The sequence below is a fragment of the Bos grunniens genome, chromosome 8, assembly GCF_055505025.1.
Source record: "Bos grunniens cultivar Pamir isolate PY7600 chromosome 8, Bosgru_T2T1.0, whole genome shotgun sequence".
NCBI lineage: Eukaryota > Metazoa > Chordata > Mammalia > Artiodactyla > Bovidae > Bos > Bos grunniens.
In genome coordinates, this window is record NC_141172.1 from 105,255,164 (window position 1) to 105,279,444 (window position 24,281).

The 24,281-nt window shown below is 45.6% G+C and overlaps 1 protein-coding gene across 5 annotated transcripts in view; it reads right to left on the reverse strand.

Annotated features, from left to right (window-relative positions):
* Positions 1-24,281, reverse strand: part of ASTN2 (astrotactin 2) — a 1,042,634-nt gene that overhangs the window by 14,177 nt on the left and 1,004,176 nt on the right. For all 5 annotated transcript variants that reach the window (XM_086413912.1, XM_086413911.1, XM_086413910.1 and 2 more), the window contains 2 exons: positions 5,491-5,591; positions 3,557-3,740 (listed from right to left, as the gene is read on the reverse strand). In XM_086413912.1, the coding sequence (XP_086270038.1) occupies positions 3,557-3,740; positions 5,491-5,591 (285 nt within the window). The remainder of the gene's footprint in view (positions 1-3,556; positions 3,741-5,490; positions 5,592-24,281) is intronic.

A 24,281-nucleotide genomic window follows, 5' to 3' on the forward strand; every position in this document is an offset into this window, starting at 1 on the left:
GGGTGGCACAGGCGGGGTTTGGCAGACAGTGGCTGGTGACCAGCTGGCTGGAGGTGAGCGGGTTATCACTGTCCATTACTGAGTGGGTTGTTCTGCCTCTTTGAGTGACCAGAAAGGCTTTCCAGAAGATTGATGTCCTGGAGGGTCTTAAAGGATCCCAGAAGATGATAAAGACAAAGTCGAGAGTGAAGCTCTGGTTTAGCTTCCACCCAAATTCCCTGAAGCCTGTGGGAAAGCCCAATAAAGGGAGAACGCCTTCCTCCGTGCCTGGGCAAGATGCTAGCCGAGGTGACTCATGCCGCAGCTTTCATCTGAGGCTCTGTGCTCCTGTCTGTCTGTCTGCTCTCTTTTAGCCTTTATCTAACAGAGAGGGAGACAGTTACAAACCCAGGATCCAACAGAACAGATAAGGTCTGCCCCGGGGAAAGACCCCTTTTATCCCTCAACGGAGCCTTGAATTCTTCGAAGGTTACTGCACGTGTTGCAAGGGCTCGGGGTGAAAGCTCAGGGCAGAAGCAGACCCCACAGCAAACTCTGTGTGCCTCCGTGCCGCTCATTTAACCCCGTGGGGGCCTCCAATTCCTTTCCATTCATAAACTGGGGAGGATACCCTATTTTGTCTGTTTTACAGGGTAATTTTAAAGCTATTTCAAGCATAACACTCTGCCCACTAAGTACTTCAGGAAGTCATGCAATTCTCTCCAGTACCACTGACATGATCCTGGCCTGGAGCACTGCACTCTGTCTCCTGGATTTAGTATCACAACAGCCTCTGGGGCCTCCCTGCCTCCCTCTGGTCAGGACTGCTCTAGTCCGGGCTGCCAGTGGCTGTCAGAGGGATCTTTTTCCCTTGAAGATCTGATAACATCTCCCCCTGTGAAAAACACTTGAAAAGCTTCCCATTACCCTAGAGAGATAATCCAAACTCTTTAACCCTGCTTAAAGGGCATTCGGAACTGGCCTCTGCTGACCTCTCCTGTCTTATCTCTTCCCACTCCTGCTGTCACACATTTTGCTCCGACTGCACAGAAATTCTTTCAGTTCCTCCACAAGCAGTGTTTACCAAAGTGTGGAAGGGGTTCCCCTGGGGCAGGAGAAAGGATTTTAGGTGGTACTCAGGAAGATCACACGTCCAGTATTAAACAACAATGAATCACAACGGGGAAAAGCATTTAGATTCCCTTTTTCAATCCCTTGCCCTCCTCCAGATTACTTTCAGAGGGAAAGGTTTAATTCGGGACTGTGTTTTAAAGTGCTTCTCTAACACTCACTAATCTTCCCTTTTAAAAGGAAAGCCTCAGGCTCTGCAAGGCTTAAACTGCATTGTTTTCTGGTATTTTTTCTTCCATTGTACTGAATGCTTAAGTTTAATTTTTATTAAGGGTAGACGGGGCTCGTCTTCCCTTTACACAGTGATACGGTGCTTTCTTTTCAACTATACTTGCAATAAGCGGGCCTAAGGACAAAACAGAAAATAAAGTGCAGACAGTATGGGAATACGGTAAAAATCATAAAGTGAAAGTGTTCGTCGCCCAGTCACGTCTGACTCTTTGCGACCCTTTGGACTGCAGCCCGCCAGGCTTCTCTGTCCATGGGATTCTCCAGGAAAGAATACTGGAGTGGGCTGCCATTCCTTCTCCAGAGGATCTTCCCCAGCCCAGGTATCAAACCCAGGTCTCCTGCATGGCAGGCAGATTCTTTACCATCTGAGCCACTAGGGAAGCCCACAATAATCATAAAGGTGGAGGCAAAGGATAATTTCAGAATTTACGAGGTTTTAAGCCCTGCTCTACATAGTATTGTACCTCTACATCTCACAGGCTACTCCTGTGGCCCCAGACCTCTGGTCTTCTTCTTCCACGTGCCTGACCCCAACTCACCCCGTAGGCCTCACAGTCTCAGTTCTCGGGAGGGCTTCACTGGGTTACCCAGGCTGGGTGCCTGGGCCTCGCGTCCCCAAAGGGCTCCTCTCTGTCCTTTCGACCCTTATTACTCCTATTCTATTTTTTTAATTGGAAGAAAATTGCTTTACAATGTTGTATTGGTTTCCGCCATACGACAACACAAATTAGTCATAATTATATATATCTCCTCTCCTTCTTGAGTCTCTTCCCCTGCTTCCCATTCCACCTCTGTAGGTGGTCACAGAGCACGAGGCTGTACTCCCTGTGTTATACAGCAGCTGTCTATTTTATGCATGATAGCATATATATGTCAGTGCTCCTTCTTCAGTTTGTCCCATCCTCTCCTTCCCCGGCTGTGTACACAGGTCTTTTCTCTATGTCTGCATCTCCATTCCTTCCCTGCCAAAAGGCTCATCAGTACTATTTGTCTAGATTCCATATATATGCATGGATGCTTAGTCGCGTCCGACTCTTTGCGACCCCATGAATCGCAGCACGCCAGGCCTCCCTGTCCATCACCAACTCCTGGAGTTCAACCAGACTCACGTCCATCGAGTCAGTGATGCCATCCAGCCACCTCATCCTGTCGTTCCCTTCTCCTCCTGCCCCCAATCCCTCCCAGCATCAGAGTCTTTTCCAATGAGTCAGCTCTTCGCATGAGGTGGCCAAAGGACTGGAGTTTCAGCTTTAGCATCATTCCTTCCAAAGAACACCCAGGACTGATCTCCTTTAGGATGGACTTGTTGGATCTCCTTGCAGTCCAAGGGACTCTCAGGAGTCTTCTCCAACACCACAGTTCAAAAGCATCAATTCTTTGGCGCTCAGCCTTCTTCACAGTCCAACTCTCACATATATGCATTACTATACTATATTGGTTTTTCCTATTCTTTGCAACTGCTTAATTATGTGGAACAGTGAGCTACACGTAGGTAGGGACTGCTTCTGCCTTTTTAACAGTGCATAACCAACAACCAACCTAAGAAGGGGGCTGTTGATCTGTGTGGAATGAATGAGTGGATATCACTGCTGGGTGCAGGATGTGAAACACAGCCCCCACTGCAGAGCTACTTCGGGAAGCTTCAGAGGATACTGACTGTGTGTCAGTTATGGGTGACTCCTCTATAGCACCTGTCACTGTGGCTGGCATAGTCACTGCCGGTGACAAAAAAAAAAAAAAATCGCGCCTTAATACATGTTGAATTTGTGAATGCATTTAGTCATGGTCACTAGTGGACTTTATTCCAGAAAAAAAAAAAAAGACAACTCGGATTTCTTATGAAAGAGAAGGAAAAGCCCTAGATTAGGGTCCATGACCCTGCCACTGCTCTTCTATGACGTTGGTTAGGACATATGTCCTCAAGGAGGCTACGTTTCCCATTTCTAAAACTGAAAGTGGAAGGTAAGGGGACTGACTGAAAGAGCGTTGAAGTCTCTCTCTTATCTAACATTCCAGAAGTCCAAGAAGCTAAAATTCCCAGATTCTTTCATTCTCCTTACCCGCTTCCCACCTTGAGTCCTGACATGACTTGAGTGACTGCCTCCCTTCTTTATTTCCTAAAGCCCATTATCAGCCTATGGAGAAAAGGCTTCAATAAAGTCAAATGGGAACAGGGAGCATCTACTGCTCTGCTCACACTCACGCACCCACCTACCTGGGCCCCAGCTCGTCCTCGCTCCTCCAGACAAAATCGCCGAACTTCTCATAGTGTGAGTTGTAGTGGTGCTGGACGCGGAACAGCGTGGAGGCAGACACTTCCATCAGCGTGTTGTAGGCGGCCTGCTGCTCCTTGCCGCTCGTGTACCCATTGTACAGGTTGTAGATCTTGTCAGCTATCTCTGGGGGAGAGGAGGAAGTGCAGGCACAGATCACGGGACGGGAGGAAAAGGGGAGGATGGAGGCATGCCTCACAACTAGGAAGGCGTATTCAAGCAGGAGTTCACCTGTGTGGTCTTTGGGGCAAATAAACCTTCATTCCATCCTGAATATATCATTGACCAGTTGTATTCCATTTTCTTATCTATCAGTTGGAGATAATAATCCACACACAGGAGGGGCATTGGGGGGACTAAATTAAAAGGTGGATATAAAGCACTTGACACGGGGTCGGCACAAAGTTAGCGCTTAGGATTGCGCTCGTTAACATGAGGTCTGTGCCTAGGACTTAGCAGAAAATTCCAAACAAGTGCAGAGGCTTCCGGTAAGTGTCTTGAGCTCATCTCAGTGGTCTACTTCTACCTCCTCTCTGCAATGTTTCCAACATATTTCTGTGATCAGGTCTAACAACTCTCCATTCGAAAATCTTTCAAAAAAAAATCTAGACTCTTTTGCTTGCCATTCATGGCAATTGCTACTCTTTCCATTATTCCTGCTAACTGATGTAACTAAAATTCATTATGGGCTGCTCTCTTGAACAGAAGCCACATTCTTTCATCTTTTAAGACTTTGAACAAAATTTATGTACACCCCCATGTCACTGCTTAACAACAACTGCCTTCAGGAGAACTTGAGGGACTTGGGTTCAGGATAGGAGGATCATTTACTTTTTAGGGCTTTCTACTCTGATTTTTATTGTTCTTAAAAAAAAAAAAAAACATGTTCATGTGTCCTTTTAAAATAATAATATAAAAAAATTACCAGGAATCCATCTCAAATCCCCTCTCTTTTAATAAGACTCAATATCTCAGTGTCTTTTCTTATCTGATACACAGCCTGATCATCAAGCTTATGACTGAGCCATCTGAAGAAATGTCTCTCTCTGTCCCCCTAGAATGAAAACTCCTGAAAGATGGAGAGCACGTCTGTTCTACACTGCTTTTACCAGGGCTCTTAGAAAATACTTGCTCACCTTGAACTGAAGCACCATCAGGATTCATGAGCTACCATCACATCTTTGTAGAAATTGTATCTACATGTGGTCTAAGAACTAAGTATATGGTGGATCTGATTTATTGGTTCTTTTTTTTTTTTTCAGGTGTTTTGTCTAATGTTTACAACTTCATAGACCAGGTGATTCTGACGGATAGTTACTGACTGCAGCTCTTTGCTGAGAATTCTGAGGCCACCCCTGGGCTAGATGGGAAGGTGTGCTGTGATCAGCTAATGATGTCTGCCATGATCAGCTAATGATATCGGCCATGATCAGCTAATGATGTCTGCCACAGGTGCAGCAAAGTCTAGTGGTCCTCCACGTGCCACCTACTTGCCAGCTCTAGGGCACACTGAAGTGGAAGAAAGGGATTGGTTTCTAAAAGCCTAGGCCAAGGGGGAGAACACAGTCATACGGTTCTGACTCTCCACCATTCCTTTCCTCAAAGCCAGAACACATATTCTATAAAAGAGGAGCAAGTCTGTACACTGGCAAAGATATTGTCGGCCAGTCTCAATTTCCTTCATGGCTTTGATTCATTTAGCTCCACGTTCTTCCTCCAGTCCTTTGGCTTTCTTCTCCCTGTGCCAGTATGTGTGTGTGTGTGGAGGCAGAAAAGGAGTGGTGGATGGTGACTGGTGGGTGCAGAATTTAGAGACTGAAAATATGGGAAGGACTCTGGAAGTGAAGAAAATGGGGCGGGGTGGGGGGTCACCTACCTTCTGCCTTGTTGTCATCCACCAGTGGACAGGCGGTCCTCAGGGTCACTGTGCTGAGCTCGGAGTGCCTCCCTCGTGTATCCACCGCGTAGAGAGTGAACCTGTGGTACAACAAGAAAAGAGAGCACGAGGCTGTGACTTCAGAGCAAAAGGCCCTGGAAGCTGCAAGGAGGAACACAAAAATCATAGCACAGGAGTGATGGTTGAAAGAACTTGGGGATGATTAGACTGCAGGAGAAATGATCTGGAAAGAAAAAAAAGATAGTCACTAAGTGTGTATGAGAAACCAACTGACTGCTGGGCATTTTGCACCTAATCTCTTCATTTACTAGAGAAGAAAATGGCACCCTACTCCAGTACTCTTGCCTGGAAAATCCCATGGATGGAGGAGCCTGGTGGGCTGCAGTCCATGGGGTCGCTAAGAGTTGGACACGACATCACTTTCACTTTCACTTTTCACTTTCATGCATTGGAGAAGGAAATGGCAACCCACCCCAGTGTTCTTGCCTGGAGAATCCCAGGGACGGGGGAGCCTGATGGGCTGCCGTCTATGGGGTCGCACAGAGTCGGACACGACTGAAGCAACTTAGCAGCAGCAGCAGCAGCAGCTGAGCATTAACTATGTGTCAGAATTACTTTAGGAGCTAAGATTACAAAGATGAGCAAGAGAGTCAAGGTCCTTGCTTGCATAAAGCTAAACAAAACATAAGTGAAAACTTAGACAATGGTGCATATGAGAAAGAATATAACAGGATCATGCAGTAAAGCCTGAAGTGAAGGCAGGTGTGGGTGCTTTAGACAGGTGTGTCCTGAAAGGCCTTCTTGTTGAGAGGTTTGAATTGGGACCTGAAAATGAGAAGGAACTAGCTTATGGGAGGAAGACCTGGGGGAAGAGTATTCCAGGCAGAAAGACCAGTAAGTGCACAGTTCTTGAGGAGAGAATGATCCAGACTGTTGAAGGAGTAGAGAGCTGGTGTGACCGTAGCAAAGAGAGATGACGGGGACCGAGTGGGCCATGATAGGAAGTCTGGGAGTTAGTCCAGGTACAAGGCATGTCCCCAACTTTCAGTGTTGGCACTTGCAGCTCCATGATGTATGAGGAGGGTGGGGCAGGCAGTCTGTGTGGTATTAGAGGGAGAGAACTGGTAAACCACAAACATGGTGGAGTGGGGTCCAGTCCCAGAGGAGACACAGGCCTCTGGCCTATTTTGGGAAGGCTCTCTGATGCTTCACATCTCCAGATCTCCAAGATCTGAAATTAAATAAAGCCAAAAGAGTGAATAAACTTTCAAGAAGAGATCATCCTCGGAGGCCAGTGACAATCTGAACAGAAGTGAGAAGGGCTAAGCGTCTGAGTGCCCTATCTTTGCTACGCCACCCTCCTTCGGCAGCCTTCACGGGTAGGAGCAGGAGTGTGGAGTGGGACCAGGGGCTCCCTGGGTCAAGCACAAGAAACTACACTCCAGGGCTCTGCTTTCCTTTCCTCCTTCTCCAAAACCTCAACTTGCCTCGTGCTGTGGGTGTGCTAAGTCGCTTCAGTCATGTCTGACTCTGTGACCCCAAGGACTATAGTCCACCAGGCTCCTCTGTCCATGGGATTCTCCAGGCAAGAATACTAGAGTGGGTTGCCACGGCCTCCTCCAGGGCATCTTCCCGACCCAGGGACTGAACCCACACCTTTTAGGCCTCCTGCACTGGCAGGCAGGCTCTAGTCCCACCAATGGACGTAACAGTACAATTGCCAAGTCACAGAATGGTGAGCCCTGATTGACTGCACATATTAGGCAGCTAATATATACGACTTGGTTCTCCAAATTAACTACGTGCAAAGTTCTTAACATGTGTCAAGCACTGACCCATGCAGTTTCATCTGTATTACTGTAATTAATTTCCCCAGATGATCCTAAAAGATAGCTACTATTATTCTCTTTATGTTATACACAAGGCTCAGGGAGAGAAAGCAACTTGCCCAGAACCATAGTAATTACTGGGACTGGAAATTGAGTCGAGGTGTGTCTGAGTCCAGAGCCCATGCGTTGATCCACTATCAGCTACTGTCTTCTGCTAAAGGTCTGTGGATGTCACCTCTGTGAAAATACAATTCCACTAGGCACACTTGCCAAATTCCAACTATGTTGAAACAGTGCCATTCCACGTGTTTTTCTAATCTTATGAAAACCCGAGAAAATAATCACCCACATTATCTTCATCTTTCAGAAGAGGAAACTGAAGATGAAAAAGTTAGGCAATTGGTCCAAAATCAGAGTCAGACAATGAAGGAACCAGGACCTGTTCCCTGGTTTGTCTCCCTCTGAAAGCCGGATGCTCTGTACTCTCAGCTCTGCTTTGCTGCTGTGGGTCCACACGGCAGGCTCAGATGGTCAGGACTTGGGACTCTCACAGCCCCTCTCAGCTTTAACACCTCATGGCTTTATAACCCAAAGGTGGTTTTCATAAAAGGCACTATGCATCAGAACTTCTTGGTACAAGGGGCACAGTAAGCAGAAGCCAATATCTTTCTGGAGAAAAGACTGCTTGTCTTCTTTGTGCGTTAAAATCTCCTTCTTAACAATAACCCATTTTTTCTTTTGAAGAGCAGTGAGAGGTACTCATGCCATCCCGAGAACGTGTGTCTAATTTATTCCTTGACATTGATTCTGAGTTTCACTGTAATTCAGATAGTACAACAACATCGTCCTGAGTTTTCTAGGAAGCCTTGGTGCACGTGGGGATCCGTCAGTCCGTTGTGATGGTCTGTGTTTAAGATGCCACGAGCGGAGCTGACAGCAAGGCTCAGAACCATACATGCTCCACATTCTTTGCTGCTACGAGTCACTGCCACTAGGTCCATGACAGACCCGTGGAGACACCTCCTAGCCCTGGAGGAAGGTCAGCACTAACGTCCTACCAGGTTGCTGCCATGGCGACTGAGGGGATGGGTCCAGCAGGGGACAGGTCACCCAGAGCCCTGAAGCAGCCTTGTAGCCCGATCACCATCTACGCAAACCTCAGCTCTGAGGTTCACTAGATGTGTGACCTTGGGCTAGTTGATTATCCTCTCTGAGCCTATGTCTCAAATGTAAAATAAAGGAAACAAGTTCCTCCTTGCAGAATTGCTGGGCCAAGTGCCGGAACCCTCGTTCAGCGCCTGAACATCATGTGAGGCGTGGCTGCCGTCTAGTGTGTGCTCATCAGTGCCTGTCCTCTACATGCATATTCCAGTTAATCTTTAAATGTATCACTCGGGTGGGATTGCTTGCATTTTAATCGATAAGGATGTTGGTTCCAAAGAGGTCAAGTAATTGATCTATTTTTACATATTAACTAAGCAGCAGTGAGGCCTGTCTGAATTCAAAGATGATGTTCTTCAGTTCAGTTCAGTTCAGTCACTCAGTCATGTCTGACTCTTTGCAACCCCATGAACTGCAGCACGCCAGGCCTCCCTGTCCATCACCAACTCCCGGAATTTACCCAAACTCACGTCCAGTGAGTTGGTGATGCCACCCACCCATCTCCTTCTCTGTCATCCCCTTCTCCTCCTGCCCTCAATCCTTCCCAACATCAGGGTCTTTTCAAATGAGTCATACTATATTGTCAAATCTAATTTCACCTTTTATCTTTCATCAGCTAACTTGGAGTGCTAACAAGTGTGGGTCTAAACTTCATATATGTGACTTTAGAGACCTAAATATGGGATATTTTGGCCCCATCTTCAGACAGAAGCCCAACTATCCATATGCTTTCTGGGTCTTTTGGCTTCAGCCTTTGTCATGAGAACAACAGCACTGTGATATGTGGACATCATCTCTCTCCACCTGTTACATCTCAGCACTGTGAGCAGAGCTCTGTTCTAGCCCTTACTATATCCAGTTATTATCTCAGTCAAGGGAAGCAGAAAGTGACGGAGGAGGAAGTCTGGTCTTGGAGATGGCCAGGCATGGGTTCATTTTCCATTCTATTCCCTTGCTCTGTGACAGGGGACTAGTCACTTACCCCTCTGTGCTTAGGTCACCTCTCTGCATCATGTGTCTGGGGTGGGGAGGCTGCTGTCCACTTCCTAGGTCAATGTGGATGAATGTGAAGTACAAGTGCTTAACGAGGTGAGTTCTGACTAAGGAGCCTTGCAGAAGGGCTGGAAGCAAGATCATAGTGAAACTTGGGGATGTGAGAATAAGCAAGGGGCAAAGGAGAGCGGTAAGGACCACATTTGATGCCATGGCGTAAGCACTTACTACATACGCGGCATCTAGAAAGTGGCAGAGGCAGACACCAAAGCCTGGCCTGCAGCTTGGGTAGAGCGACATCCTGGCACTGAACACAGTACAAGGAACATGAAAGGCGCTTTTAACTATGTGAGTAAATGAATGAACTTGAACGTACCACATCTCATTGCTGAATTTCCATTTCTGCATCAACAAAATGGGGATAACTGTACAGACAGTGTGTGGCAGTCTCAAGGATTACACAGAGTGACGCCGGGAAAAGTGGCTTGTAAGTTGCAGACTTTTATAAAGGTCATATAAAGAGCACTTACTTGGGCAAGAGTACTTTCTTGGAGTAGAAGAGAAAGAGAGACATTTTATCTGAGGGGAACATGGAAGGCTGTAGTTAATAAAACATGTGAATGAATCTCCAAATATGAGGAGTTGGAAAAAAATTTAAACAATGCTTTTCCGTCAGCAACTTATGTTTCCAAGGTGTTCCTGTAATATATTTCCTCCATCAAGAGGGTACGGTGTTACCTCTCTGCTTAGCCAAGCAGCATGAGTAACAGCATGCTGGGAAAGAAGTAGTCTTAGGTTTTCAAATGATAAAACCTGGGTAGAATCTTGCTTCCCCAATTGCCAGCTGAGTATTCTTGGGAAGTCACTTCCCTGTCTCTGAGCCTCAGTCTCTGCATCTGTAAAACAGGGTGAAATTAACTGTATCTCACAAGTTCAGGATCCAGAGTCAATGATGTTAATGATTGTGGCCGGCCTGGTTTAATCTTTGTTCCCTAAAAGGTAGTTTCTGTTTGTGTTAGTAGAGTGACCCAACGTGTCAGTAGAGGTCTCAGGATGGAGGAGTCTTCGGGCCACCCTGCCAGTGGGGGTGGAGCGGCGGAGAAAGAGGAAGATGTTAGCTTCACGGGCCTGGGTCAGAAGTCACAAGGCCATGAGCTCTCTGCCTGTCTCAGCTGTAATTGTAGAACTGTTCCAGAGCCACATCTGAAAGCTGTTAGGGGACCAGGCAGCCCTGGAGGGGAAGAAAGTGACAGCCTCTGATGTGGGGAAGGAGGAGAGAATGAGAAGGGAGAGAGACTGAGAAACAGATACACACGTGCACACCCACAAGGCAGAGTGGAAAGGGCAAGACAGACACACCAGGAGGGGACACAGTCAGAGCCTGTGTTCCTCCGAGGTCAGGGAGCTGCTGGCGACCTCGGCTCGGTTCTTTCATCTTTACCTGTGCAGGTGGGCTGAGACCCACTGATAATGTGAACTAGAGGGCCTGCTGTTGTTCGGTCATGTCTGACTCTTTGTGACCCTATGAACTGCAGCACGCCAGCCTTCCCTGTCCTTCACTATCTCCCAGAGTTTACTCAAACTCAAATTCATTGAGGGCAGGAGGAGAAGGGGGTGACAGAGGAGGAGAACTCCCGAGCCATCACCAAGCTCTACAACCTCATTTTACAGGTGGGGGAACCACGGCCTGGAGAGGATACAGACTCGCCCAAGGACCTGTTGCCAATCAGTTCAGAATAAAGGCCCTGGCTTTCCCGACCCCTCCTCTAGTGCTCCTTCTCCACGCCACCTTGCTTTTCGCACAGTTGACTGACTGGGGCCCAGCTGCCCCTCTGGGATAATCACAGAAGAGGGGGCTCCAAGGATCAAGTGGGATGGGCTATTTAGGAGCCTGGAACCCCAGGCTCAAATCCTTGCTACTCTTCCTCTGACTTTGTTTTAGAGGAAAGAACACTGGCCAAGGTGGTTGAAAACTTGAGTTCATGTCCCAGAGACTATGGGTTGTGAGATCTCAGATCAATCCGGTTTCAGTGTATCGGTATTTCAATGAGTGGGGACGTACCTTGGGATTGACTACTCAAATGCAGAGTCTTTTTCAATGTTTCTTTACCACCTTCAGGACAAAGCACAAACTCCTTACCACGGGCCCCAGTGTGACTCCTTGATGTCCCTCCCTTTGACACTACCTGTTTGAGACTCCTGTTTGGGAGTCTCAAACTCTGGCCACAGATCCAGCCTTGTTGACTGGTCTCCACTGCCTACCTGTTTCACAGTGGAACCACATCCCACTGCTAACGGGCCTCATCTCTCTGTCTTTGCACACAACGCACCCTTCATCAGGGCCCCCTGCCTCCTTCTCCACTTAACCTCCTCCACCTTGTCCTTGGAGCATCAGGCAGCCCTCACCTCCTCCACCCACCCTCCCTGCATAGTGCCAGGTCGTGGCCCATGGGGCATGACTGGGCTGGTGCCCAGACAGTTCTCCCTTGCCTGCATGAGTGTGTGAGTGTCTTCAGAACCAGAACAGGGCTTTGCCCATCTCTCTGCCTGATGCTCCGCCTGGTGACCAGACACCTGAGCCGCACGGTGCTCAGCAGACACTGTTAAACGAGTGACTGACTGAGCGAGTGGCTCCGTCAACTATAAGGCACCTGTACTGACTCCACTGTCTAGAAATCAAGTTTCCCCATCTGTCAAAATGAGCAAATGTGAATAGATTAAAAGGCCATTAAAGGAGACAGAATAACAGAGTGCCCCAAAGCACGGCTTTGGAATCAGGCAATTCGGTTTTAAGTCCTAGCTCTCCATTTCTTATTTATGTGAGGCCTTGCCTCAGTTAACTCACCTGGAAAATAGGAATCAATATTAAAACCCACTAAATGGGGTCGTTGTTGAATTGCTCACCATGAGGCCTGGCATGTTAGCAGTCAAAGAGAGCGAGCTGTGGGTATCGTCATCAATATTACTGTTACATTATTATTAAGCCGCTGCCCAAGGCTCTGACTCCCTCCCACTACACCCAGAGTAAGCTCTCCTAGTGGAGACCAGGGGAGGGTATGTGGAGAGGAAGCTGTTGTCGGGCCCATCCGAGACCCCGGGACCCCCTCACAGCAGGGGTGAGAGAATGAAACTGAGACTTTAATTGGCATTGAGAGCTTCTCACAGATCTGATGGGGGTAAGAGCAGGGACAGGGGCTCAGAGGTCCACGTCAGAACTGCGTCCCCGAGAGGACGGGAAAATGCGTTTGAAGTCTCCAAGCCAACGCCTGCCCTTCCCCAGCCGCTGCGTGATTTAGGCATTCTGGGGAGGCAAGAGTCTCCTTGCTGATTTGAAGGGAAACAGATGTTTCCAGGCCAGAGGCCCTGGTCTTGTAAAATCCTCCTTCCCCCACACAGCTTTGGCAAACAACTTCCCGTAAGTTCACCCCCACCGCCTCCCTCCCAAGCCACCACCATCCGCCATCACTCCCCTCCCTGGCGTTCCTAGCACAATGTGGAAGGCAGGGGTGGTGAAACAAACCCTGAGTCCCAGCTCCAGCTCGAGGTCTGGGCAGTCAGATTTCCAGGGACACCCAAAGGCCCTTTTCTGGGGCTCAGTCTCTCTTCTCTGCAAGTGTTAATCTTTCAGTCATGTCCAACTCTTTGCGACCCCATGGAAAGGGTCCCCACCAGCCTCCTTTGTCCATGGGATTCTCCAGGCAAGAATACTGGAGTGGGTTGCCATGCCCTCCTCCAGGGGATTCTCCCAACCCACAGATTGAACCTGGGTCTCCCACATTGTGGGCAGATTCTTTACCATCTGAGCCATATATTTAAGCATCTCTGCAAGGAGGGAACTAAACCAAGATCAGCATCAAGGGATATGGGCTGGACTTGATCTTCCAGGGACTGAGCATGTTTGCTTCTGAAAGAGCTAGTGTGATCCTTTCCAGATCTTTTTCCATTGGAGTCTATGGTGAACAGCATGGACTTGCATGTCAGGATCCGGGCTTGAGTCTGAACTCCATCAGCTACTGGATGGGAACAACTGAACCCTTGGGCCTTGGTTTCCTCATAGGTAAAATGTGATCAAGATTCCATCTCACAGGGCTGTGAGAATTAAACCAGAATTCAATCTCTCCCACTCATATTCTAGGCTTCTTATGAATGAAACTGAGCATCATACTTCTTTCTTTGGCCTACCCATGATGCTCAGGACAGTCTGAACCCAGAGTGGGTGTGCTATAATGATCATAACTGGTTGCTGATAGGAAGACCTGCTAGACACTGGACAGTTGGAAGACTCAGGATCTTAATCGCTTTTTTTTTTTAATTAGAGGATAATTACTTTACAATGCTGTGATGACTTCTGCCGTACATCAACATGAATCAGCCACAGGTAAGTATTTGTCCCTCCCTCCCTTGAACCCACATGCCCACCTTCCTCCTCTTAACGTAGTTCTGCTTAAAGAGTAGAAAGAGCATTCTCATTTTGATAATCACAAAGAGGCAGAATGGGTTCTGATTCGAACAGGCTTTGGAGTTGACTACCTGAGTCCAAAATGCTGGTTCTATAACCCACTATCTTTATAACTTTGGGCAAGTTAGTTAACCTCTCTGTTCTTTGGCGTTCTTGTCTTTAAACTGTGGATGATGACATTACCTCCTTCAAAGGGATGGTGGTGGAATAAAGAACTCGAAATGGTGCCTGGCACAGAGTAAGTGCTACATAATCAGCATTCACCATTATTCAACGTGTGTGTGCTTAAATTATGGATCTTTTCTATAACGGTTTTAAAATGAGTTCCCCCAACCCTAATCCTTTGCTATCGATCCCACTGAGAGGTAGAGGAGCATGTCCACTCACCTTGAATGTGCCAGGTTCATGCATGGTTTCACTCACAGAGCACGGCAGAAAGGACACTGTTCATCTGGGTCATAAAAGGCTATGCAACGTCTACCTTGCTTACTGGAACATTCTCACTTGGCGTCCTGAGCCTCTCATGCGAAACGTCCAACTACCCTGGTGCTATAAAGCCAGACCCCTCAGATAGGCTAAGTCATGGTGTTCAGGTCATTCCAGTCTAATTTCCAGAAAGAAAGTAAAGGAACCTTCAAGTGGAGTCACCTCCGACTTTTGAACCGTCGCAGCTAAGGCTCCAGACTTCATGGAACAAAGAGCACTGACCTCTGCGCTCTGAATGCCTAACCCACAGAGTCCATTAGTACAATCACATGGTGGTTTGAAGTCACTACCTTCTGGGGTCATTTGTTATGTTATCAGTAGTAAGTGGAACAATTTCCAAGCATCTAGAGTAGGTGTCAGCACACTACGGGACAAATCTGGTCTGCTGCCTGTTTTTGTAAATAACAGTTTTAATGGAACATAGCTACTTTGGTTTCCTTATAATCTGTTTTCTATAGATGCTTTCACACTAAAGTGATAGGACTGAGTCATTGCATCAGAGACCATATAGTCCATGGAGCCTAAAATATTTACTATCTGGACCTCTAGAGAAAAGATTACTGACCCCCAAATTAGAGTTTTGGCAGTATTTAACATTAAAATCATTTGCTTCCATGATTTCATGTAATCCCAGAGTTAGAAGTCATTCTCATTTTGCAGGTAGGCACAATGAGTTCAAGCGACCTGTCCCAGGTTACACAGCTATTCTGACCCCAGGCCTAAGGCTACAATAGGCTGCTGAAGATCCAGACTCTAGTTTCGTCCCCTTGAATGTACAGTGTAACCTTGAACCATGCCCCACCCTCAGTTTCCCAGCCCGTGAAATGAGGGCATTGGGAAAGATGGTGTGGACTGACTGCCGGAATTCAGATGTCCAAAGTTTCCCCCGGCTGGGTGTCGGCCACGGGGCACAATGTCTCTACTCTCGTTTAGTCCAGGTGCATCAAAGCAGGACCTGAAGATGATCAGCCAGGGGCTGTGCGACCCTGCAGGCAGCGTACCTACTCCCCAACGCCAACACCCAGCCTTCTTATCTCCTAACTCAGGCCGACAACCTACACTTTCTGCCAACATAAATATTTAGTTCCAGTGCCAGGCACAGAGAGACTGTCACGGTATTAAGGACTCTAGCCCTGGTGTCCACTTTCAAAACAACCCAATCTGAGCTGTGGCTGGGAAGCCCTGCTTGGGACAAAGGTTAGGCGGTCTGCAGTTGGACTCCAATACTAGCACCCCCGACTTGCCTTCCCTTCAACCCCTCCAGCTGCGTGAGCTAACAGGTAAAGAATCAGGGGAGGCTGGAAGCCGGCAGAGAGAGCTCTGGGGGAAGGCCAAGTCTGGAAACCAGTGTGGGCCCAAGCTCAGGCAGAGGCAACAGCAATCTAGAATCATGCACTGCTCTGCCTGCCAAGACCCCCCAAATTCACTGGGTTATGAGCATTACCCGAACACCCAGAGTGCCAAGAGTTCCAGAATCAGAAATGCATGATGCATGTACTGACATTCAAAATGAAGTAAATATAAACTGATTCACCACTAAAGCACGTTGAGTGCATCTCCAGTACCTGACTGGGGGATGAGCTCCTCTCTGTGTGTGCCTGCCCCTGGCGGAACTCCTGATGGATGCCCCACAAGGTGCTAAGCAGGAGAGGAACCGCTCATACACAAGGACAGTGTGGTCCGTGCTTTCAAAGAGCTCCCAGGAGAGCAGGGAGATGGTTACGTGAACAAGAAAAGGGATGCAGTGCTACAGAACTTAGATACTAAGTCATTCTCGCCCCTACGTTTCCTTCAGGTGTGTCCCTTCTCCTGACTTTAAATAGTGGACCAAGCCTTGGGAATGCATTCAAGGGCCACCTGGATCCCCTGTCAGCTACCACCTACAGGGGATGCCAACTGCCTGTAAGAATCTCACTTTCTCCTACCAAAACATGATGAAAATCTTAAACTTCTCCACCCAGAAAGCCTGAATGGTGTGGCTCTGCCAATGGGTTGTGATACCCAAGGACTATGCAAATGGTTTGTCTAAACTCACTCACTCACCTACCAAGCATAAGCTGACCCCTCGAGAGAAGAATTCTAGTTGGCACTTGACTTTAGCAACAGTTACTTCCCTTCTCCTCCTTTTTCTTTTCTATCCCTACCCCTTCTCCCCCACTCTTTTCTGACTTCTCTTTTTTCAGGGAGTGGACATGATAACACACAGTTGGACTGACTATAGCTCTTAGTTGGAGGATGTTCGTCTTTTAATAGATTGCTTTAGGGTACAGCAGACACAGGTTAAATTTATGGTTCCAAGTCAAGGAATGAATTATGCATGGAATGCCCAATTCCACTTCAACTTGTATTCCTGGGCTCTTTCAAGCAAATGTGTGGCCTTTTCTCTTATATCTTTATTGCATGCTGTATGGCCTCTCTGAATCTCAGATAAAAATAATACTTTTTTAAATGACTTCAGTTATAAAAATTTTTTGCAGGAAAGCTATAACTTGGGAATATGTTGATTTGAGAGACAGAGGACATGATTTGTAGGTTTAACCTTGTCAGCAAGCTATGGGCTTTGGCTCCATGATTTGACTTCTCTCTTCCTCAGGTACCTATTGAAAACTCCACAGGGATGCTGTGAGATCAAGTAGTCATCATGAATGTGAAAGCACCTTGGAGATTCCACACACACTTCTTGGGCACCTAACTCTGTATCAGACACATAGCTGGGAACTTTTATATAGTTGTCTTCTGTTCTCTTTACAACTGTCTAAGGGATATGTATTATTAAATCCATATTTACAAGGAGGCAAGTGAACCATGGGAATGTGAATTGACTCTCCCAAGGCTGTGCAGAGAGCAGCTCAGCCAGGCTCCAGCGCAGGTCTCCTAACTCAAAGCCCAGTGCTGTTTCCAAAAAGAATTATTAGGTATTCATTGGTCCCAATTGGGTCTTGAGTCATAGTTCAGAGAAGGTTAGACTTTATTAGGAGGATGAACTCCACGTTCCCGACTTTTGACAAGGAAGCGATGTGAGTACAGGATCACCACCACCCACTTTCAACCCTGCCATTGCACCTCTTTCCACATCTGACCCGAAAGGCTTTCTTTTCTTCCGTGGTGCCTTTTGAGGCTGCATGTTGCCAAAGCCAAGTACAGAGGAAAGGAGGCCAAGCAGAGGTCACCAACTTGGATTCACCCTCGGACACTGAGTTAGGGAACACTACAGGCAGGCTGGTTCTTATCTACTTCCAGCTGAGCCCAGCCTGCACCCCATGTGTGAGCACTGCTTCCCCACGTGTGAAGGGCTGGTGTGCAGAGTGCGCACAACCCCTGGGCTTGGAGTCTGAAAGACTGGATTAGATCACAGCTCTGTTTCTTGTTCCTGGTATCTCTAAGAGTCTCAATTTCTGTATCTGTGAATTGGAGTCAATAATATCTGACTGACAACACTGTTGTAAGAATGAATTAACATGCAAAACACCTAAAACAGTGCTTAGTTCAGTACATATTATTATTATTTTGCTTACTCATGATATTTTTAAAAGCTGGCTTAAAACTCAACATTCAAGAAACTAAGATCATGGCATCTGGTCCCATCACTTCATGATGAATGGATGGGGAAAAAATAGAAACAGTGACAGACTTTATTTCCTTGGGCTCCAAAATCACTGAAGATGGTGACTGCTGCCATGAAATTAAAATATGCTTGCTCCTTGGAAGAAAAGCTATGACAAACCTAGACAGTGTGTTAAAAAGCAGAGACATCACTTTGCTGTCAAAGGTCTGTATAGTCAAAGCTATGTCTTCTCAAGCAGTCATGTACAGATTTGAGAGCTGGATCATAAAGAAGGCTGAGCACCAAAGAACTGAGGCATTCAAACTGTGGTGCTGGAGAAGACTCTTGAGCATCCTTTGGACAGCAAGGAGATCAAACCAGTCAGTCAATCCTAAATGAAATCAACTTTGAATATCCATTGGAAGGACTGATGCTGAAGCTTCCATCCAATACTTTGGCCACCTGATGCAAAGAGTCGACACATTGGAAAAGACCCTGATGCTGGGAAAGATTGAGAACAGGAGGAGGAGGAGGCAACAGAGATGGTTGGATGGCATCACCGACTCAATGGACATGAGTCTGAGCAAACTCTGGGAGATAGCGAAGGACAGGGAAGCCTGATGTGCTGCCGTCCATGGGGTTGCAAAGAGTCAGACACAGCTTAGCACCTGAACGACAACAACAACATGTGAGATAAAGTGAGAATGATGCTTTTTTGAAAATCAACCCCATAGGCAAAGACAATCACCCTGGAGGGTGTTGTAAGCAATGAAACCACCACTTTTCACAAGGTTTAGTTAGAGCTCTAGCTCAGCCACTGGTGTGCAGCTAAGTCATACTATGCCTATGAATCTGTTTCCTTAACAGTTACACTGTGACAACAATACCTGCTTCAATAGCAGTAGGAAGACCAGAGACAGTGCTCTGAACCTTGGACTTCTCCAGCTGTGCCCTGATCAGCACTATGACCTAGGGTGACGCCCTTCCCCATGGACCCAGCTTTCGTTCCCTATGAAGCAATGGGTCACCAGATGTCTCCACTCATGAAGTCTACCAAATGTTAACACCAAATCTTTACAGACTCTTCCAAAACAAAAATAAAAGTGGAGGGAACACTGCCAGGTAACTGTATGAAGCCAGCATTACTCTGGTACCAAAAATAGGTACCACAAGGAAACTACACACACACACACACATTTACACAGTTCCATATTCCTTATAAATATCAACACAGCAAAATACTCACCTAGTAACATACGTTAAAAAGGACGATATGTCATGACCAAATGGGATTTATCCCTTGAAAAGATGACTGATTCAGAATATGAAAATCAACCAACATCATACATCATATTAGGAGAATAAAAGACAAAAATTACATAATCATCTCAATAGGCAAAGAATAGAGCTTTCAGAGAGCCCAATACCCTTTCATGATAAAAATACTCAACAAACTATGAATAGAAGGGAACATCCCCAGGCTGATAAAGGATATCTGTGGAACATTAACATCACACTTAATGGTAAAGACTGAAGGCTTTCCCCTTAAGATCAGGAACAAGACAAGAATGGCTGCTTTCACTATTTCTATTCAACATTGCTCTGAAGGTTCTAGACAGGGCAATTAAGCCAAAAAAAGGGAAATGAAAGTCACCCAGACAACAAAGAAAAACGTAAAATATCTATATTTGCAGATGACATGATTTTGTATGTACAAAAACAAAGGAATTTATACATACACAAAGATCTTCAAAAAAAATAGTTCAGTAAGTTGCAAGTTTAAAGATTAATAAAAATAAATCAATTATATTCTATATACTAGCAATGAAGAATCAGAAAAATAAAATTAAGAAACAATTTCATTGACAGTATTGTCAAAAAGAATAAAATGATACGAGTAGTTTTAACAAAGGTGTGTAAGACTTACGCACTGAGAACTATAAAACATCACTGAAAGAAATTTAAAAAGACCTAAATAAATGGAAAGATACCATGTGTTCATGAATTGGAAGACTTCACATTGTTAATATGAAACTACTTCCAAATTTATCTATAGATTCAACACAATCCCTATAAAAAAAATCACAGGTGATTTTTTTTTTGGCAAAAATTGACAAACTAGTCCTAAAATTCATATGGGAATACACAATACCCAGAATAGCCAAATAATCTTTAAAAATAAAAAAGACAAACTTGAATGATTCACACATCCTGATTTCTAAATTTGCTACAAAATTACAGTCATCAAGGCTGTCTATCACCAGTATAAGGATAGATATAGGTGCATGGAGAACACTTGAGAGTTTAGAAATGAATATGGCCACTTGTTTCAACAAGAGTACTAAGACAATGCAATGGGGGAATAATGATCTCTTTCATAATAATTTCTTCAGCAAATTATTTTGGAACAATCAGACAGCCACATGCAAGTGAATGAAACTGGACCCCATTCTCGCACCATATAAAAAAATAATTCAAAAGGGATCAAAGACCTAAATGCAAAAGCAAAAACTATAAAACTCTTAGAAATAAACATAGGAGTAAAACCGCATGACCTTAGATTAGGTGATGATTTCTTAGATACGACACCTAAAGCATGACCAAAGGAAGAAAGAGATAATGAGACTTCACCAAAAATGAAAAAAAAAAAAAAAAGTGCTTTAAAGGACGCTGTCAAGAAAGTGAAAAGACAACCAACATAACAGGAGAAAATATTTATAAATCCTCTATCTGATACAGATCTAATATTTGGAATACAGAAATATTATAACTCAATAACAGAAAGACAAATAGCACGATGTAAAAATGGGCAAAGGAATTTGAAAAAACATTTCTGCAGAGATGATATACAAATGGTCAATAATAAGTCATGGAGATAGGCTCAACATTGTCAGTCATGCAGGGAATGCAAATCAAATCTCTAATGAGACATCTCCTCTTAACCATTAAGATGGCTACAATAAAGAAGACAAAAATAGGAAGTATTGGCAAGGATGCAGAAATTGGAACCCTCATATATAGATGGTGAGCATGTAAAATTGTGTAGCCATAGTGGAAGGGAGTTTGGCAGTTTCCCTCAAAGTTATACCTAATATTAACATCCAACTCAGCAATTACATTCCTAGGTATATACCCAAGAGAACTGAAAACATATGTCTATAGAAAAACTTGTACACAAATTTTCACAGTGTTGTTATTCTTAATAGCCAAAAATTGGAAAGCAATTCAAATAACCATCAGCTGATCAATGGATAAACAAAACGTGGCATATTCATACAATTGAATATTATCCAACCATAAAAAGGAATAAAGTCCTTATTCATGTTACAGTATCAAAGTTGAAAACATTGTGATAAGTGAAAGAATTCAGGCTGAAAAGGCCACATGTGATATGGTTCAATTTATATGAAATGTCCACAATAGGCAAATTCCTGCAGACAGAGATTAGTGGTTGCTGCCAGAGTTGGGAGAAGGGACGATGGGGGAGATTATTAATTGGTATTGAGTTTCTTTTTCAGATAATTAAAATATTCTGGAATTTCTGTGGTGGTTGAACCAATTTATGAATATCCTAAAATCTACTGAACTATATACTTTGAAAGGATGAAATTTATGCTCTGTGAATTAGAACTAAACACACACACACACACACACACACACACACTCTATAAAGTAACAAAACCAGTGGTGTCAGTCTAGAAGCATCCTGCCTCCAAGTGGTGGCCACAGTAGACATGTGGGGTCGGGGTCTCTTACCTATGCAGCTTTCTGACCTTTGAATTTGAGCAAACACCTCTTGCCCCAACCCCTATTCCAGAATTTCTTAAAGGGGAAGCAGGACCTGCAATGGAGCCCCAAGTCGATGGTTATAACTTTGGTTTATTTGTAAATGTAGGAGTCTGCAGCAGAACCCTTCAGGACCTCAGTATGTTGCCAAGGTCAGAGGCATAGATTTGGAAATGGAAAGTTCTGGGCTTAAATATCCTCTCGGTTGCTTACAGGCTATGTGACACTGGCTAAGTATTTCACTGCTTCACCTTAGTTTTCTTGTCAACAAAACAAACACAATTCCACCTGCCTCACAGGATTGTTAAGAGGAGACTCAGAGTGGATAAGATACTCTTAGCCAAATTCTCAATCCATAGTTGGAATTGTCCCTTTGAAAGCCCCTGATCTGCACTTCCTGTTACTTTGATAAACAACAACGTCCAACTATGTTCAGTGCAGTGGGGCATCACTCCCATCATGAATTAACAACACTTTAGCCCTAATCCACAAGGCACTCACAGACCTGCCTGAACGGATAAGACACGTCCACAGGTGCCGGTGGTGAACAAGATCGGGCAGAAAGTCAAGCTCTGGTAAAACTGCCTAGAGAAGTGAAAGCGGTCGACAAAGGCTTAGGCAAGATTTACAAGCTGCTGCCTTCACCAAGTTAGGAAGGCCAAAGCAATAGAGGGTAAAGGTGGGTGGCATAAACCTGGATGCCTTGAAGATCAACTACCCAATCCCAAAGGCCAATAAAAAGGCAAAAGATGACAGCACCCTGGCCTTGGACTTGTGATATCTCAGGGTTCCCCACCGAGGTGGAAACTACAGAGAAGCTGGACTCAGCTGCCCAGCAAGCTCGAGTGTCAGCCTTGCTGGTGTCAGCCTTAGGTTCCGAAAGATAACTCAAAGCATTCTCACAAGCTGAACAACTGTTAGCACCAGGATAGCATCTTACCAAGTAATTCATTTAAACCCTTTCTTGAACTAAGGCTCAGAGAGGGCAACCAACTTGTCCTAGGTCACATAGGAAGTTCAAAGCAAATCCAGAATTTGAATCCAAGGTAAGATGCTGCACAGATGTTTGGCATGGTAAGCAGATTCACAGTGAGGAGTCAGAATAGCGCTGATGGCGGGGAACCCCTCCCCATGGGGATCGCACTGTCTCTACCCCATTTAGTCTGAGCTGTAGGTGGGGTCTCCAGAGAGCCCTTACACTGGGCAGTTGTTGCTGCTTTGATTTTTTTTCCCCCTCCTCTTACTCCTTTGATGACCCTTCTCTGGGCCACATGCCCTGTTCTCTGCTTGCCAGGAGGGCCCAAATCACCACTTCTTCCCATCAGCCATTATTGGTGGTAAGTAAGTGCCAAGTGCAATGGCTGCTGTAAGCCTGATCCTTGACTCCCCAAGAAACACGCAAAAGAGGTTCCTCTCCCTCCCCTATGTGCAGACTTGGGACTCAGAGCCCTGTGGTGATGAGGCAGGCAGAAGACTAGATTCAAATCCGTATCTATGGCTGCACTCTCCCCACTATGGGGCTCTTTGCTTTAGCCAGCAGGTCTGATCTCTGCTGTGAACTCAGGCAACCCTACACAGCCTTCATCTAATATCTCAGAGCCCCAACCGCCATCCGGCTCCCTTTGCCCCATGAAGATAAGCCTCTTTGGTCGACTGGACACATCGGCCTTAGAAACCTTGAGCCACCAGAATAAGGGAACAGGCTGGCTGGGCACGGTTGGGGCATCCGGCCCCGATAAGACCTCGCCACGGCTGGACAAGCTCTCAGAGACGTAAGGCTTTGCGTAAGCACAAGATTAGAAGAATACATTTTAAAGATACTTATTTATTTTCTTTCAGGTAGTGACATAAGAAGAGGGGGGAAAAAAGTTTCCCAAGGGAGATAAAACACAGTGGAACTTTCTGTGACTATGGTTGCTACAGAAATTAAGTTAATATTAATAATAAATAATAACAAAAACTCCACAGTGTCAGTTGGAGGAAGCTGCAGTTTCAATTTTCTAACATACGAAGTGAGGAATGCCGGTGGAAATTAAAAAGCCAAATAACCTAGAGGGGTGGGATGGGGAGGTAGGTGGGAGGGAGGTTCAAGAGGGCGGGGCATATGTACACCTGTGGCTGATTCATATTGATATATAAAACCAACACAATATTGTAAAGCAATTGTCCTCCAATTAAAAAATACACACATTTTTTAAAAAAGTAAAACAAATACCCATAAACTCACTCTGTTCTTCAGACTACACTGATACAAATTTAGGACAGTGGTTATGTCTTAGGAGGGAAGGAGGAAACAGGATAAGACTGGTGATAGGGAGGCAAAGTAATCTTCAAGTGTATCTTTAATTTTAATTTCTTTCAGGAGAAAAGAGCTCTGAAACAAATGTGACAGAGGCCTGACATGTATTAATCCTGCGTGGCGGGCACATGGAGGCTCACTGTACTGTCTCCATACTCTCTGCATTTCCGTCTTCATGATTAAAGCAAACAAATGCATGCCTTCCTGACACCT